Source organism: Juglans regia, chromosome 2, assembly GCF_001411555.2.
Source record: "Juglans regia cultivar Chandler chromosome 2, Walnut 2.0, whole genome shotgun sequence".
NCBI lineage: Eukaryota > Viridiplantae > Streptophyta > Magnoliopsida > Fagales > Juglandaceae > Juglans > Juglans regia.
In genome coordinates this window covers 7,205,731-7,224,696 of record NC_049902.1, presented here as the reverse complement: position 1 = coordinate 7,224,696, position 18,966 = coordinate 7,205,731, and the positions used below count along the sequence as shown (strand labels likewise).

At 37.3% G+C, this 18,966-nt stretch overlaps 1 protein-coding gene across 1 annotated transcript in view; it reads left to right on the top strand.

Moving 5' to 3' along the window:
- LOC109013299 (formin-like protein 20) overlaps positions 1-18,331 on the top strand; it is a 37,012-nt gene extending 18,681 nt beyond the window's left edge. Inside the window, exons 9-17 of the mRNA XM_018995335.2 lie at positions 477-557; positions 655-705; positions 790-871; positions 1,744-1,838; positions 2,485-2,556; positions 2,636-2,752; positions 16,053-16,121; positions 16,265-16,331; positions 17,389-18,331. Coding sequence (XP_018850880.2) covers positions 477-557; positions 655-705; positions 790-871; positions 1,744-1,838; positions 2,485-2,556; positions 2,636-2,752; positions 16,053-16,121; positions 16,265-16,331; positions 17,389-17,540 — 786 coding nt within the window. The 3' untranslated portion in view covers positions 17,541-18,331. The remainder of the gene's footprint in view (positions 1-476; positions 558-654; positions 706-789; positions 872-1,743; positions 1,839-2,484; positions 2,557-2,635; positions 2,753-16,052; positions 16,122-16,264; positions 16,332-17,388) is intronic.
- The last annotated feature ends 635 nt before the right edge of the window (positions 18,332-18,966 follow it).

The window sequence follows — 18,966 nt, the reverse complement described above, 5'->3', positions numbered from 1 at the left end:
CTCTCTCTCTCTCTATGTAAGACTGTTCTAGTAATTAAGAAGAACAACTAAGTTTCTATATCAATTATGCTGTGTGCTGACCTGTTCAAGTGAGAAGTTGTTGCATCTTAATTCTTGTCCATTTTCGCTTGGTATAAAACCTCACTTTTCCTTTTTGGTATCAAGAACAATTCCCTGCCGCCCCCTATATTGTTATTCTTGTCAATAGATGAGATGCTTTCCTTTTTGGTTTGTCCTAAAATACCAAATTGAAAGCATTTATTATTAATATGATCCTTAAATTTATATTCACTTTTTTCTTTCTTTTTAAATTCAAATTTGAATCCAACCAATGGGAGTCTGAAGATTGTTTTGTTTATTTATTTTTATTACAAAAGTGTGCCAGTTGAAATTACCTAATGTTGTTTGTTTTTCTTATATATGGTGTTTATTTAATTCTGGAAGCATCACTTCCTTGTGTTTTATTTTCTTTTCAGTACTTTTTGGAGCTGATGAAAGTGCCTCGGGTTGAGTCAAAATTACGAGTATTCTCTTTCAAGATTCAGTTCAGCTCTCAGGTTTGGTGGTAACTGCAATGTTTGATTTCTTCAAATTCTTGAATGTCACGAATTAGTCTTTTTGGCCGCTGTCATCTTACTGTCAACCATTTTGCAGATTTCAGAATTTAAAAAGAGCTTGAGCACTGTAAACTCTGCATGCGAAGAGGTAGGTCGCTAATGGCTGCAAATCTTCCATGACAGTTTCTATGGTTCTCTTTTTAGCTTAGGTAGTCTTTTGTTGGTTAATTAGGTCCGGAAATCAGGCAAACTGAAGGAAGTTATGAAGATTATTCTTTTTATTGGAAACACGTTAAACCAAGGAACTGCAAGGGGTAAGGATCTTAATTAGTATATGATTCTTGTCCTCATTTGTTAGTTCAGAACATATTGGAAGGTTTCATTCTCTTTTGCTTAACATGGTTTATACATCATTCCCTTACGAATAATTGGCAAATGTGATCACTGCCAACTTCCAAATTTTTATATAGATTTATGAGGAGAAGTTGTTTATAAATGCTTGTAGACTACTATTTATTTAATGCTCTGCGGTGTTGACATGGCTGAATTTAATTTAGACATAGATAATTAACATTAGCTATGGTTGTAATTTGGAGAGCATGAAGAGTTTTGTGTAGGTTTAAAGCACCATTAGATGGTACATTCAGAAATGTTCTGATGATTCTCTAATTATGGTTGCTGGAAATGGCTTATCGAGTGGGCTTTAGCAAAGTTTTGTGTCTGATTTAGGATTTAAGGTACCACTGGCTTTAGAAAGAAGAGTGGGAATTTGTTGAAAATTCCTATGATCAATTTTTTGTTTCTAGTCTATATTTAATACATTACTAGTCAGTTTGAAGTTTGAGAACTTCTTTGGATTTCACTGCTACCTACTTAAGTCTTAAATGGTTGTCTATGTGAAACTTTCATTTTCAAGGCACATGCTTGTATACTGAATGCGTAACGGTTCTGAAATTGAAGTTGAAAAAAAAAAACTAGAACTTGTCTATGTATTTTTAGTTAGGGTTCTTTCCTTTCATTATAATATGATTATTATAGTTTCTGCATCTCTACATAATTTGTACCATAATATTTAGGTTGTCTGCAGACTTCTTTGGATTGATGTCATGTCTTATTAACCCCCAATGCTTAGGGGATCTTTAAGAGCTTATTTCATGTTAATTTTAAATGATCCTAAACCATATAGGATCTGCAATTGGATTTAAGTTGGACAGTCTTCTAAAGCTCACAGATACCCGAGCTTCTAACAGTAAGATGACACTCATGCATTATCTATGCAAGGTATGGTTCCTAAATATTGTTGTTTTTATGCATACTAATATCATTTTTTGTGGCTTAGAGGAGTTCTTATTCTGAAGTTTAGGATTGCAACATGGGTTGGGGTGGGTTGGGGTAGCCAGTGTTCAAGCTTAGTTGACCTTATTTATTTTGTTGAAGATTTTTCAAGAGCTGTAGCAAAAGCTAATGAATTGGACTAAAACGAGTTGAGTTATTTCGAATGAGTTGGGTCAATATTAAATGTTAATTGCATCACGCTTTGAGGCTGATGCTTTTCCTTGTTTGATTGATGCATTGTTTCTGACAGTTGCACTTCTCAAAACACCACGTTCAAGAGAGTTAACCCCAATTAGCCAGTAGAAGGTTGTGTAAAATTGTTTTTCACAAAAATGATAGCAGCTCAACTTTCGGGAAAGATAAATGATGTGGATTGTTGTAGTAATTTGTTAGATAATAATAAGCAATAGAGGAAAATGCTTTAGAAACTTTTAGTTAGTATGTACTAGTGTTGTACTGGTCTGTTTTGCTAGCCAGATATGTTTCGTTCACATCTGGATTTCTTTACTGTCAGATTTCTTTTTCTGTTTTGTATATTAATAGTGATTACACTTTTAAGCTGAATTTGAAATTTTGTTTTCTTCTTACTCAGCTTTTGGCTAATAATTCACCAGAACTTCTTGATTTTCACCTGGACTTTGTTAGCCTGGAAGTTGCTACTAAGGTAACCCATTTGTTTGTTGACGGCGAGTTTGAATATTGCCTTTAGATGATGCTTACACTGTTGTCTTTCTTCATTGCAGATACAATTGAAGTCTTTAGCAGAAGAAATGCAAGCCATAATCAAGGGACTAGAAAAGGTTAAGCAGGAGCTGAGTGCATCTGAAAATGATGGCCCTGTATCTGAAGTCTTCCATAAGGTGTGTTGTTTTTTCTTTAATAGGATTTTTAATTCTTAAATAGTCATAAAAAAGTGCTTCTTGATACATTTATTTCAAATTACAATTTCATTTATCTATTTATGTTTTTTTTTTTTCATTTGTTTGCATTTATTGGCTTGACACGTGTGTCTGTATATTCTTTTTTCTTCAGCTAGCTGCTTGGCCATCATTTTGACTTTTACCTGTGGGAAAATAATCTAGGATTACTTATCAAAAAAATAATCTAGGATTGGTTGGTCATTATTCATTCAATACATAGATGATGAGCGGAAATCCAAATGAAGGGTTTTCCTTCAATTAAAAATGCAAACGAGGAAAAGTATTTCAATGTATAATTTACTGACCTTTTTTTTTTCAATTAAAAATAACTTTTCATTGCAGGGATGGATGAGTTTTTTTTTTTTTGATAAGTAAGAAATTTATTGATTGAATGAAACTAGGCAAAGCCCATGTACATAGGGAGTATACAAAAGAGACTCCTAATCACATTCTAGAAAGCTGAAAATAAAATAAGAACTCGTGAACGTTCCCTCCCTTTAGTACAATAGCAGCCAACCATTGAACTAAAGAAAACACAAAAAAATTCCATAATTCCCCCACATTTCTCTCCTTCTTGTTGAAGCATCTCTCGTTCCGTTCTGTCCAAATACACCACAATAGACACAAAGGAACCATCTTCCATGTCGCTGCGAGTTGAGGGCAATGATGATGCCTATTCCAACATGCTAAAAGTTCCATCACTCTCTTAGGCATGACCCAAGACAGCCCGGCTCGACTGAAAATACCTGCCCATAGCTCCCTCGCCACCTCACAATGCAGGAAAAGGTGCTGAATTGATTCGCTGTTACTTTTACACATGTAACACCATTCCATCACGATCATGCCACGTTTCCTCAAATTGTCAATTGTCAAAATCTTTCCCAAAGCAGCAGTCCAAGTAAAAAAAGAGACTTTTGGGGGTACGGCTGCTCTCCAAATACCTTTCCAAGGGAACCGAATGGGCTGATGAGCTGCCAACTCTTTATAGAAGGACTTAACAGAAATTTTTTTGAGTTACTATGAGATTATACGGTTATTAATTTGGTGAAGTTGTCGTCCTTTGTGGTTTCTTATTGGTTTTGCACTTTCATTAGGATGATTTAATTTCCATGCTAGTTGACAAGTCTATAACAATGTCCCCATTGCATTTTGTGCATCAATAATTTAGGGCGTACCTGTTTGGAGAAATATTGAGGGTGAAGAATACTTGTTTTCGAGCTTGTATGACGCATCGACAGTCAAGTAGCATAGCTAATTTCTTGCCTGCCTCATAAATTCCAAATTATGATGTTTATAAGAGTTTCTCTGTGATATCCTAGATAGTTTAGTCGCATTGGGTGAATGAGTTGTGAAAGGATTGCATGAGTACATGTTCTACATGGAATACTTTTTTTTTTGGATAAGTAATAAGAGAATTTTATTGACAAGTAAATAGGCATAGCCCAAGTACACAAGAAGTATACAAGAGAAAACACCTAAATACAAGCTAGGAACTAGAATAGCCTAAAAGCAAATCATGAAGATTATCTCCATTACTTATCAAAAAAAAAAAAAAAGATTATCTCCATTCAATACAGGAGGCTTTGCCCAAATGCACAAAGTACTAAAGAAAAACTCTCTTAAGTTCTCCCATCAAGGATTCGCTATCTTCAAAGCACCGCCCATTACTTTACAACCATAAGCACCACATCAAACATGGAGGGATCATCTTCCATATGGAAACAATGCGATGACTCCCCTTAAAACCCTTAAAACCTTGCCAACATGCAAAAAGATCCACCAATTGTTTAGGCAAGATCCACCACTTGGTTAGTTGGAACAAGGTTTGCTCACCAATTTCTTGTGGTGGATTGGGGATTCGAAATTTGAGGCTTTTCAACAAAGCTCTTCTTGGGAAATGGCTATGGAGGTATCATCTTGAGAGGGATGTGTTATGGAGAAATATTGTTATGGAGAAATATTGTTGATGTCAAGTATGGGAGGATGTGGGGGAGTTGGTGTTCTAACGAAGTTATAAGAGTGTATGGGGTAGGTTTGTGGAAGTCTATTCGGATGGGTTGCGGGGAATTTTCAACCATTTTAAATACAAGGTGGGTGATGGGACAAGGATTAAGTTTTGGCATGATATTTGGTGTGGGGATTCGGCTCTAAAGAATGTTTATCCCTCCCTCTTTAGGATTGCTAGAGATCAAGACGCTGCAGTGGCTGATTTTTTTATTTTTTTAAGCAACAATCTCCAATGGAATGTCAATTTTATTAGAGATGTGCATGATTGGGAAGTGAATACTAAGACCAGAAACAGCTTAAAAAATTAAAGTGTCGTCTCACTAAAATTAAAGTGTTGTCTCACAAGAGGGCTCTCAAAGAACAAAGATAATCCTAATTTTGTCTCACTAAAAATTAAAGTGTCGTTAGCAAAAAGATGTAAGACTTTTATGCTGCCTTGAGACTCATCTCCCACCAAAAATCCCGACAAGAAACTCCCATCCACCTCCGCTTCAATCATTCTGATCAAAGCATCCATAACAAGAACAAAAAGAAAAGAAGACAAAGGATCCCCTTGTCTCAAGCCACGTGAACTGTTAAATAAACCAACCGGGGAACCATTCACCAAAATAGAGAATCTGACCGTCGAAATACAATGCTTAATCCACAAACACCACTTCTCTCCAAAACCATATCTCCCAAGTAAGTACAAGAGAAACTCCTAGTTAACATGATCATATGCCTTATCCATGTCCAATTTAACTAGAATACTAGAGTTCCCCGTTCTGATTCTACTTTCCAAACATACATTAGCAATTAAAACCGAATCAAGAATTTGTCTTCCCCTCACAAATGCATTTTGAAATTTCAAAATAATATTTTCCATCACCACACTCATGTGGTTAGCTAACACCTTGGAAATGATCTTGTACACCCCATTGACCAAACTAATAGGCCAAAAATCCCTCATTTCCACAGCCCCCACTTTTTTAGGATTAAGTGCAATAAATGTAGCATTAAGACTTTTCTCAGATTTCATAAACAAATGAAATTCAAGCAAAACCTTCATAACATCCTCTCACACAATACTTATAAAAAAAAAAAAAAATCCTCTCACACAATATCCCAACAAGCTTGAAAAAAAGCCATAGAAAAACCATCCGGGCTCTGAGCTTTATCCCTTGCCATTCCTCTAACCACATCAAGAACTTCCTCTTCTTGGAAAGCTCTCTTCAACCACTCCGCACTAGACTGATTAATGGACTAAAAAACTAGCCCATCCAACTTAGGTCTCCAAGAGTATTCCTCCCGAAAAAAGCTTCTGATAAAAATTCACAATATGTTCCTTAATAGCCAAATGATCCAAAGGAATACAATCACCTGCATGAAGAACCTCAATAGCATTATTTCTTTGATGAGAATTCGCCTTTTGGTGGAAAAAAAACTTAAGACACTTGTCGCCTTCCTTCTACCAAAGATCAAAGATCTTGGGATTCCTGCCTCCAAGAAATTTCCTCCATAAGAGTGATCTTCTCTAAATTAGCAACCACCCCCTTTTTATCTCCATATCCTCACCTGAAATTTCCCCAACAACTCCCTATCCTCAAAAAACTTCAGCTGTTCCAAGAGATGCTTCCTTTTGATTTTCCTCATTCCCAAAAAAATAATGAAATATACAAACCCCAAATGTACAACCCTCGTGTAGGCCTTTTATAAAAAAGTGGACCCCATGATGAAAAAGTGTGAAAAACTTACTTTTTCTTGATGGGGTCCACTTTTTTACAAAAGACTTGCTCGAGGCTTGTGCATTTGAGGCTTGTCCCTATACTCTTCCCAAAAGCCTCCACATTCCATTTCTTCAAGTCTTATTTTAAAGCTGAGTTTTCCAGCCAAAACAAAACTAAAATGATCTTGAGACCACCAAAACCTCACCCTATCCACAAAGCCATCATCCTCCAGCCACATATTTTCAAATTTAAAGTTCCTACACCCTCCATTAATGCTCCCACAATCCAACATAATGGGATAATGATCAGAACAAATCTTCGGAAGCCTCTTTTAACATAAACCAAAAATCTGTCCACCCTAGACCATGCTCTCCCATTGGACCACGTAAAATCTCCACCTGCCATGGGTAAATCACTAAGATCTGAGCAATGTTGAAATCCCCACCAAAACACCAATGAAGATTCCACCAACAGCAAAGACCTACCATTTCATCTCACAAGATTCTCCTACTTCTATCCAAATTAGGGCCATAAACACCCGCAAAAGCCCATTCGAAACTGTCATCCACATTCTTAAATTGACAAGCCACCACATTTTCTCCCACATATTGTTCTATCAATTCCACAACCCTCCTATCCCACATAAAAATAATGTCTCCCGACCGTTCGAAACTAATGTTACCCACCCCACATGATGACATCTCCACAAACTATTGACAATAGTTTGATTAATAAACTTCAATTTGGTTTCCTGTAAGCAAATTACATCAGCCCTCCACTTTACGGATTAAGTTCTTCACCTGGAGACGTGAGTATACATGGAGTATTTATTTGGTGGATTAAGTGAGAATACAAGAAGATCCAATTATGATATTGACTAGTCCTTTGTTAATATAGCATAGATGTGGCTAGTGTTTTCTTGCATCCTTACTAACAATAGTAGGGTCCACCTAATAATGCCATAGAACGCTGGGGTACTGTGCAACACATGCCATGATGGGGATTTTAGTGATTTGACCGGAGGGAGCCATAGATACTTAAGTTCCACATTGGGTAGTAGAACTGTGAGAGAGTTCCGTGGATGTAAAGTCCTACATGGAAAATTTATTTGGTGGTTCTTGGGCTTATAAGCGATAACATTGGCTAGTCCTTGGATTGTAGCACAAATGTGGCTAGCAATCCCATGAGTTGTGCATTCTCTCTTTTAGATTTTTTGTATGACGACTCTATGCCTAGCCTTTTTTGTTTGTTCTTTCATGATGCTTGGACTTGACTCATTGACATTGATTTTTGAGGATGTTGTGCCACGATGCTAAGATGCCCTTATGAGTAGAAAAGAAATTTTAAGTATAATTTGCATTTTCTAATCGTAGTACGAACTCATTACCAAGTAAGTTACATCAAATATATATTCGGTTGTTGTTCTTGGATTGTATAAGCACTCTTCAAATATGTTTAACTCAATATACTTAAGATTCATATTTGTAGCCACTATGGACATGTGTAACCTTTAATTTCAGTATTCCTTATCATAGGTCCAAAGGTGTAACACTCCCTTACCATAGGGTTTGGAATGCCACATCATACTGTTATTAGACCATACTACAGAATGTAACAAAATCAAATAAACTGAAGGTATATAATATCTTTAATAACCCCGTGTCATCATAATCCAAAAACTAACTTCTATGTGTAAACTTACTAAAAATTCGACTAGTTCAGAATCTCCACTACTGGTTTTGGCTTGCCAACTCTCCATCACTGATAATTGGACATTTAAACATAAAAACATAATTTTTTTTAATAATTAACATTAAAACATGATTTTTTTTTTGATAAGTAAGAATATATTTTATTGATATAAAGATAGTCATAGCCCAAGTACACAGGAGGTTTACATGTGATTACACCTATTTAGGAACTAGAAATGGTTAAAAGGAAATCATGGAAACTGAGACCATTTAAATCTAAAGCAATGACCCACATAAATAAAGTCTTCTAGAAAAACACTCTTAAACTCTTCAAAGGAGCGCTCAAGATCCTCGAAATTTCTATAATTTCTTTCTCCAGATACACCAAAAAATACAAATGGAAGCCATCTTCCACACAGCTGCAATCTGTGGTGTCCCCATGATCCTTCTCCAGCTAGCTAGTAGTTCAACTACCCTTCTTGGCATAACCCATGCTAATCCCACTTTGCTGAAAAAATAATTCCTTATGGCCCTTACAAACTCACAATGTAGAAGTAGATGATCCACTGTTTCACCACTATTTCTGCACATACAGCACTGGTCGATGATGATAAGCCCACGTTTTCTTAAATTATCAACAGTCAGTCAGTATCTTCCCTAAAGCTGTTGTCCAAGAAAAAAAAAGCAGCCTTTGTAGGTGCTTTTACTCTGCCAAATGTTCTTCCAAGGAAAGTGATTCCTACCTTGGGCAGTAGAGTCTCATAAAAGGAGCGTACAGAAAATTTGCCTTTCTTGGAAGGCCGCCACTCCAATTTATCCTCCGCTGTAACAGCAGGACTGATGTTGTATAGCAAGTTAAGGAACTCTTCCATGACTCCTACTTCCCAATCATGGACCTCCTGAATTAAACTAACATTCCATTGCTGTGCACCATTGTTAATATCCCGCAAGTCAGCCACCACAACATCTTGTTCCCTTGCAATTCTGAAAATAGAGTGGTAGACATCCTTAAGAGCCATATCTCCAACCCAAACGTCATGCCAAAAACTGATTCTATTGCCATCCCCCATACACAGCTTAGTGTTGCTAGAGAAAGACCCCCAACCCCCCCCCCCCCCACACACACACACAAAGATTATCAATCACCATCTTCCATAAGGCTTCCCTCTCATAATTATATCTTTATAGCCACTTCCCGAGAAGAGCCTTGTTGAAGACCCTCACATTACGAACCCCCAATCCACCACCCCTCAAGGGAGAGCAACCTTGTCCCACCCAACTAAATGGAAATTTAAACTCATCTCCAAGTCCACCCCATAGAAAGTCTCGTTGAAGCTTCTCAATCCGTGAGGCAACACTAGCGGGAAGAGGAAATAATGACAAGAAATAAGTGGGAAGGTTTGAAATGGTACTCTTTATTAGTGTAATCTGACCCCCTTTAGACAAATACACTCGTTTCCACCTAGCCAGCCTACGCTCTATTTTCTCTAACACCTCATACCAAATAGTCTTGGCTTTGAATGATGCTCTCAATGGGAGGCCAAGGTACTTCATAGGCAGCGAAGAGACCGCACATCCCAATATCCAGCCCCTTGACATTACACACATTACCCACAACAACCGTCTCTGTTTTAGAGAGATTTATTTTTAACCCGGAGACCGCTTCAAAACACAGAAAAATAGCCTTTAAAGACTGAAGATGACTTGGATTTGCCTCACAAAATAACAGCGTATCATATGCAAACGATTTAATGGTAGCACGATAGTATCCCCCACTGAATAACCTGAGAACAGGCCACCCTCCACTGAAGCCGACTACATTCTGCTTAAATCCTCCATGACAATAACAAATAAGAGGGGTGATGGTGGATCGCCTTGTTGCAACCCCTTCGAGCTGTTAAAGAAACCCATGGGATCACCGTTTACCAAGATCAAGAAGTGAACCGTTGACACACAATGTCTCATCCACCCCCTCCATCGCTCTCCAAAACCACATCGCCTCAACAAATAAAAAAGGAATTCCCAATTAACATGATCATAGGCCTTCTCCATGTCTAGTTTGCATAAAATACCCGGGACTTTTGACTTGATCCTGCTGTCCAAACGTTCATTATAAAAATATAAATTAATCTAATACGTTGTAAATTGTAAATTGTACATTATATAGCTAAATGATTTTGAATTAGGCTTTCCTTTGGAAACATTCTTAAATGCGTTTAAGCATTTATCTTTTGTAGTGGCCAGCACCCTTTAACCCTTGGGTTTAAGGTTTTGCGCCAGTCTCACAACCTGTGGCCACAAAGGCTGCCACATCCTGTTGGATGTAAATATCCCAATGAACCACACTTCTCAACATCCTAGAAAGTGGCTGCACGTCCACCCATAGTATTGGTACCAAGCATCATCACTCATTGCTCATTTCTTGTAAACAGCACAGCATTTCATTAAATCCATTACAAACTTAATTTTCATAAAAAATGGTTTACATGAAAGATCAATATTATAGCATATGAATTTTTTTTAATATGTAATGCAATTTTATTAAAAGTGTAACCCAAGTACGCAGAAAGGAAACACTCAATCTAGTAAGAAGAAGAAAAAAGAGAGAATCTCTTAAGTGTCTAGAAACTAGACAATTGGAAGCCATAGTGAGCAGCCATCATAGCATATAGGGTGCTGAATAGGATAGTGTTTAATTCTGTCATCATCCTCTCTCGGTGCTCAAAAGTTTGAGCTTACATTCTTGCTGAATACACCATATTAAACAAAGTATAATGATCGTCCAAACTTCTAAATTTCTTCCAAAGGGACTGCCAACATGCCAATAGTTCCAAAACTCGGTAGGGCATAGCCCACTCAATCCCAGAAGTGTTGAATAGCCCCGCCCATAAATCTCAATCAAACTTACAAAGTATCAGAAGGTGATCGATAGTTTCCCCATTTTGCTAACACATAGGACACTGGTCAGAGCAACTCACAAGTTAGTTTGCCAACCCCACTCACCACTAGGCTAGTTAGTCCTCTAGCCCTGTTCACACCCATCCTAAGTCTTTTGGAGAGGCCCCACTCGCATTCTGCCAATAATCCATGTTTGGAATTTAGCTAAAAACCTTCTCCACCCCAAATCATCTCACCCCTCAGGTACGATGACAAAACCTCTTCGGCCAGCTTCTCCAAACTCTGTCAACATCAAGAATCTTCCATGTCAATTGAAGCAACACTGAACCATGATATTTGTGTTGCCAGCACTGGAATACTTCACTATTGTACCTCCTGATAGGACTAGAGCTTCCATCACCATACCAGCCAATCCATGCTAATTCGACTCAGTGATTTAGCCCTAGCCCTACCAGGATTTTTTTCAATTAAGTGCATCACCATCACCGCCGTTGGCCACTGAAAGCTCCAATACCATTGCTTCAATGCGTAAACAACTTGTAAAACCCATTACTAACTTCTTAAAGTAGGAAATAAAACCTTGCAAAAAAAGACCTATCTGATTTTTGTTTTTTGGGGAGAGAGAGAGAGAGAGAGAGAGAGAGAGAGAGAGAGAGAGAGAGAGTCGCAGAATATTTTCAGCCAGAATATTATGCTAAACTTCAAGCAAATACTACTTTAAACTTCAAAACCACCCATTAACTGCTCTACTAATACGGTATTAGAGGCTTTTGTTCTATGCCAATTTTTCATAACTTATAACGTGAAGATGTAATGACCAAAGGATAATGACCCAAAGAAGGCCTAAGCCATACATGGGCCTATAAAGGGTAGGAACTTCTCATTCCTAAGTAATGTGAGATTCCATTCACCAACTTCTCATATTCAATCCAGTGTATCACATGGAGATTCGCAAAGTGGTAAGAAGCATGGCCAGTGACAAAGCTCCAGGTTTTGGTGGATTTATTATGGCTTTCTTCCAAACATGTTGGAAAGTGGTTAAAGATGATGTCATGGGGTTCTTTCCAGTGTTTATGAAAATGGAAGGTTTGAAAGATGTTCCCAATGTGGAGAATTTGACTAGCATTATGAGGTGCAAGGTATTCACCTTGCCTATGAAATGTCTCACCTCCTGTTGGGTGTCTCATTCAAGTCAAAGGCTATACAAGATGATGTGATTGAAAAAGTGAAGTGTAGATTGGCTTGGAAGAGGATGTACTTATACTTGGATGGTAGGATAAGTTTGATCAAAAGTACTATTTCCAACTTGTCCGCATGTTTCTAATTTTTATTCCCCCTTCCCGCTAATGGGGCAGATTGCATAGAAAAATTCCAAAGTGATTTCTTTTGACGTGTGATGGATGATAAGCTCTAATTTCGTCTAGGAATTGGACTACAATATGCACTTGAATCTCAGAGGGAGGGTTGAGAGTTCTAAACTTGCCGGTTTTCAATTGAGCCATATAGTTAAGATGGTTGTGGTGATATCAACAAGAAAGGGGGCTTTCTGGAAAGGTGGAATAGACAGGGGTTTGTTTGGAAATAGATCTCATCTCAAAATTCTCATCTCATCCCATCTCCTTCTCAAACATAATTCAAATACAAAATTTTCAAATTAATCATTACAACTTTTTCAAACTAATCATTGCAACTTTTCCAAACTTTCAAACAAAAAATAAAAAACAATTCAACTTTTTCAACTTTCCAAACAAAAATAATATTATAAAACTATATTCTAACAATATTTTAACTTTATGATCATTGTTGTTTGGAGTGGCTCTTTGTGCACCCTGAGCGAGAGAAAACCCAAACACAGTGAGCGAGAGAAAACCCAAACACATCCATCCCACCACCACCCCTCACCCACCATCGACTAGAGAGTGACACCTCACCTCCGTCACAAATGAGGCCGACGGGCCCTGACTTGTTCTATGTTGAGCCTCTTTTAGAAGATGCAAACGTGGTAACAAAAGGTAGTGCTTCCCCTACTTGTTCTATGTCTCTTGAGGGAGCAGTAGGGTTTGACAAAGTGTCATGGCAAGGATCGTCGGGGGGGTGGAGCACATACAAGCAATGCTGATGGAGAGGGGAGGAAATTATTGGTTTGTCGTTGGTGCCTCGTGTGGGGGAAGGTTTAGAATCGAGAGTGCAGTTGGGTACTGTGATTGGAGATAATGCCGTTCCCCTGGTTTCTTTTCCTTCGATAAAGGATATAGCAGGTTCACCATCGGATTGGGTTTTGAATAAAGCTAATGGGTTTCAACAAATCCTGGGGCTTTCACATGGAGAACATGAAGATTAATTTAAAGCACTACTCACTGCGATTGAGGCGAGCCACGCTCTTCAAACCAATCAAATTTAAAGAAAAACAAGGAGTTAAAGCGTCTTTCATGGGCAATCAACTACGATGCTAAGAGAGGTAGCTTAAGTCAAGGGAAGACTAAAGGGAGGGCATTGTGAAGACGTTCTCGTAGTGGGATTTTCGGGTAGAGGATTAGTTTTACGGGAAACTAGGGGCTGGGAAGGTGTTTTACATTCCAATTCGGGCTTGGTGTATTTTGGGTAGGTTTCATGGGCTTTTTGAGTCATTAGGGGCTCTTTAGTATGGGCTAGATGTTTTCTTATATACGTCTAGTGTACTTGGTCATCTATTGATATATATAATATTTGTACTTATAAAAAAAAATATTTTAACTTTATAATATTTTTTATTCAACTTTCTCTCTCTCTCTCCCAAAATCCAAAAAATACTCAACTCAAACTATCTCACTACTATTCACAAATTATCTTACTGCTATTTACAAAATTCTCATCTCATCTCACTCCCCAAATGAGCTCTAAAGTTTGGTGGGGCTTTGGGCAGTTGGTGCTTGAATGAGGTGCATGGAGTACTTGCCTTGAGGTGGGTGATGGTCCTAAATCAAATTCCGGCATGACTTCTGGTGTTGAGATAGGGTCCTAAAGGATTTTCTCACAAAATAGAATCTTAAGGAATTGCACGAGTGTAGAAAGCCTCAATTGCAGATTTTTGGGAATGTTCTTGTGGTTTTCTTCAGTGGAATGCCAGTTTTTCCTAAGCAGCACAAGTTTGGGAAGTTGATGCTTTCATAGAGTTTTATAATTGACTATAATCTACTAGAGTGAGAGTGGGAGATGTAGATAAGGTCTTCTGGTGCCCTTCTAAAAAATGGCAGTTTACTGTCTGTTCATTCTCTTTGGCCCTTGCTATTCAAAATACTAAACCATTTCCCTAGAAGAGTATTTGGAAGACTAGGGTGCCCCTAAGGCTGTGTTTGTTTTAATTGGAAAAGATTTTAGGCTTGGTGTGTTTGGTAGGGGTAGAAAACTTTAGTCAAAGAAAAAGGTTAGATCTGGTGTACGGAAAATTAACCGCTTAGGGCTTAAATTGAATTACACTTCAATAGAGGAGTAAATCAATTTCCAAGCCTCTTTTGCACGTTCTGTGCATATTTTCAATTCGCCTTTTAAAAAACAACTGCTTAATATCTTTTCACACTTGTTCTAATGTGCAACAAATGGGTAACAACCTTGAAATGGATGGGTCAAATCACACAGCATCATTATCATTTCATACCTTATTTTTTTGATCTTTGTCGTCAAGACTTCTTTGTACCTTGGATTATAACAATTTTATTTTAAATTTGATTAATTGCCAGATTCATAAGCCATAAATCAGGCCCAGGTATAATTTTGAAGATTCTTCCTCTGAATGTCTATTATATCATCAAATTATTTATAAAATAACAAATGAAAATATGTTTGATTGAAATATCATCTTGCACTTTTTATTCGGAGAAATTCAAGATTCTGATTGTTCATGTTGGTGGGACTTTTTCATTGTTGATAACGTTACTTCAGTTGCTGCATTGTTGAATAGCATCATTGGTTTAGTTAGAAAATATTTCAGATGCAAATATATTCTTATTTTCCTTATTTTACGTCAAAACAAACACAGCTTAAAGTAGCTTTAGTTGTATGGACGACTTCCTTACAGAAGATTCTTACCATAGATAACTTAAAACACCGGGTCATGATGATGGACTGGTGTTGTATGTGCTAAAAGAACGGGGAGATTGTAGATCATCTACCACTACACTGTGAGGTAGCCATGATCTCAGGGATTTATTTTAAAAGGAATAGCGTGGGATATGATTAGAAAGTTGGTTGACTTTCTAACAAATTGGAGGTGTCTACATGGCAATCAATAAATTGTAGCTATATGGAATATGGCCCCCATATGCCTATGGTGGTGCCTTTGGAGGGAAACGAACAATAGGAACTTTGAAGATCATGAGTGGACGATGGATGAGCTTAGAGTTTTCTTTTGCACTACTTTATTCCATTGGTCAATTGCGATAGATTTTTATGGATTGAATATCCATGATTTTCTTGTATCAGTTGTTAATCATGCTTAGGTGTCTATTATTTATGACCTGTGTACATGGGCTATATCTATTGTTTTCATTGATAAGCTTTTTGATTACTTGTAAAAAAAAATAACTCTTAAGGGCATGAGCATAAGCATACTACTTACCTTGCCTCCTTAGCCTGTAGCTCAACACTACTTTAATAGCTTAAGGAAGATATTAAGTGTCATTGTTCCATCCTTATCTATGCAATTGTCTAACGTTTGAGTCCTTCAATACTTGCTTATTATCAAATGGTAGATCTGATTTCCTTGCTAAAACATTCTTCTTTCTCTAAAAATTGATCTTTTGGCTGACCTCATACACTATGTGCGAAGGTACTTTTTGGTTGTACTAAACTTAATATCAACTAGATTATTCATTATATGTCCCATTGCAATGGAATATGCACATCTTTTATTTTTGGTTGGATTCTCATGTTTCTGTTTCTTCTCTAACTCTCTTTTTCTAGACATTGAAAGAGTTTGTTGGCGTTGCCGAGACAGAGGTGGCATCTGTTACGAATTTATACTCTGTGGTGGTATGTTGATATGATATTAACTACTTTGATACTTTATCTTATGATACATTATCTTATTTAGTGAAGAGTTTATGAGATCGTGCTTTTTTTTTTCCTTTTGATCGGTAAGATTATGTTTTCTATAATCCTTCTTTGGCGTACAGGGTAGAAATGCAGATGCACTTGCGCTATATTTTGGTGAGGATCCTGCCCGTTGCCCATTTGAGCAAGGTAAGTTATAATATCAACTTATATTGTATATAAAATGTATGGATTGTTAGAATATAAAATAAATGAATAAATTCAGGTCTCCCATTTGTTTAAGCTTTCGATTACTATGCTAACAAAGCATAGATCAACCCTGACTCCATACTTGACCCTTAATATGAATTAAATTTTTCACTTGTTGGGCATACTTAATAAGGGAGTTTGGCCCATGTGTGAGTGGAAGTGTTAGAAACATACAATAAAAATTAAAATGATTAAATTCACCTCTTCCCATTAGTTTAAGCATCGGAGAAAAGTGGTGATTTAATATGTTCTATACTCTTCTTATAGAAGTTATAAGCCTTAAATACTTTTTCCATAGGATCAATACACCCTCTATTAAGACTTTTTGGCCTTTTACAGATAGAGAGCGGACTAATCCATACCAATCCTTTATGGACTTATCCAAACCAAAAATATATTTTTGGCTAGATAGAGTTTGGAAGCTACCTTTGGGAATTGAATAATTTGTTGTCTTGAATGTGGCTTGGGAATTTACTTTTATTTCTTGAACTACACGTATCTGTGGTGAGATCTATTAGACAGCATATTAAAGTTGGGGCCACATTCTCTAGAATGTCAATTTTGTGAAGTGAGTTTCTAGGGAGACCAAAACAGTATATAGATTTCTCGACAGAAACTTAAAGAGTAGTAGTCATAATGGAAAAATAAGGAAAGAAAAAATGAAAAAAAAGACCAATGAGAGGGTTTTGGGGGGGGGGATGGAGTGGAGTTTCACCACCCTCCTATTATTCTAGTTTGTTTGGTTTTGTACAAACATATGGGGAACTCAAGAAAATTGGATTTGTATAATATCCACACATGCATGCATTACATATTGTCCAAGTTATAGCTGGTGCAAAATACCAAAGTAATAGAAAGTCAATTGGGTGCTGTAACATTTTGGTGCAAGTTAATCCTGATCCTTCGTTGAGCAGTATTGTAATTAATGTGGTCCCTCGTTATCTGTTATTTCTTTGTGGTAATTAATTAAACTGAATGCTGCATTAAATAAATGCAGTTACTGCAACACTCCTAAACTTTGTAAGGCTGTTTCGGAAAGCACATGAGGAGAATCGCAAGCAGGCTGAGCTGGAGAAGAAGAAAGCTGAAAAGGAGGCCGAAATGGAGAAGGCAAAGGGCATTAACCTTACAAGGAAGACAGCAAGATAGGTGAAAATCGGCTTATCTACCACTGCATAGTAAATTGAGCTCCTGCCTTACGGCCGAGCTCTGCCTCATTGTTGGTGACTAAATGATGGCCAAAGGACACCATCTTGTTTGGATGGTCAGAAGCCTGGCTCTCTTCAGTACTGGTGCAACAGAAAGCCTTCCACTGTGTTTTAAATGAGGCAGAAGTGCTTGTTGAGGTCTGAGAACTTTGATTGTGCAGAAGTCTTAGTTGAACATGCTTTACTTGGATGATTTTCGATCAGAGGATCATGGTCCACTGACCAATACATTAGATATCTCGCAGCAGAGCAAATGCTGACAAAAATTTGGGGGTTGCCATCATTGACTGAGAAGCAGAGGTACTCCATATAGGACTACTGCCATGGAGATGATGAATCTGACCCCTACAGCACCATTTTGAGAGGGAATTCCGTAATCTCGGGTCAGTGTTTCATTATTGCATCGGCTTCCATTTTCACCATTCATTTGGCATATTTTTTTGACGCCAGAGTGGATGCCTTGGGCATTGTAAAGTACACATTCGAACTGTACCATGAAACCCTTGTACAAAGCTCTAACCTTCTTCTGTAGAGTTCATTCTTTCCCATGTAACATAAAAAGTTAGTTACTTTTCTTTTCCTTCCAATTGAGATTTTGATAGGAACCCGTCACGAAGATATTGTATAGGTTTCAGGTTCAGAAATACATGTTAGAAGACGGGCTCTCTCTTAGTGCAATTGTAACATAAACAAAATTCAGGCTGCAGTAGAAATTGCTTGTTTATTTTGTTTGATTCTTTGTCAGCACAATATTTAGTATTTACCATTCATTAAACGTCGAAGGTTCTTGTCTTTCCTCTCTTACTCTTCTGGTTTGTGAGTCCCAAGAACTACTGCCTTCCAAAGAACTATTGCCTTATTTGTTGCCGGATTGAACTCGCAAATCGAGTAACAATTTGTTTGTACTAATATTCTGCTTTCCTTGTTTTACTTATCCAAAAAAAAAAAAAAAAAAAAATCTGCTTTCCTCTGCAAATTGAAACTGGTAAATAGTACTTTGTGGATCTTTTTTTTTTTAAAGAAGACGGAGCTCCAATTTTATTGATAGGTCTTACTTGTGGCAGATGAAAATCATGATTTCAGGAAAACCATTTACAACTTTCTGTACAATAAAATCAAAACCTTAAATAAGGACAAGACAATTTATCAAGTCTCAAAATGCCCCGAAGTCGTCCCTGCACAAACTCCTCACCTATAAAATCTGAAACTTTTCCTTGAGTGCCTTCTTTTGACAAAAAGTCCACTGACATATTAGCCTCTAAAAATGTCTAAATTGAATATTTAGCAAGCTAACAATCTCTTTAATTTCTTCCCAAAAATTTCAAAGAAACCAATATTTGCATATCTCGGAAGCTAACCAACCTATC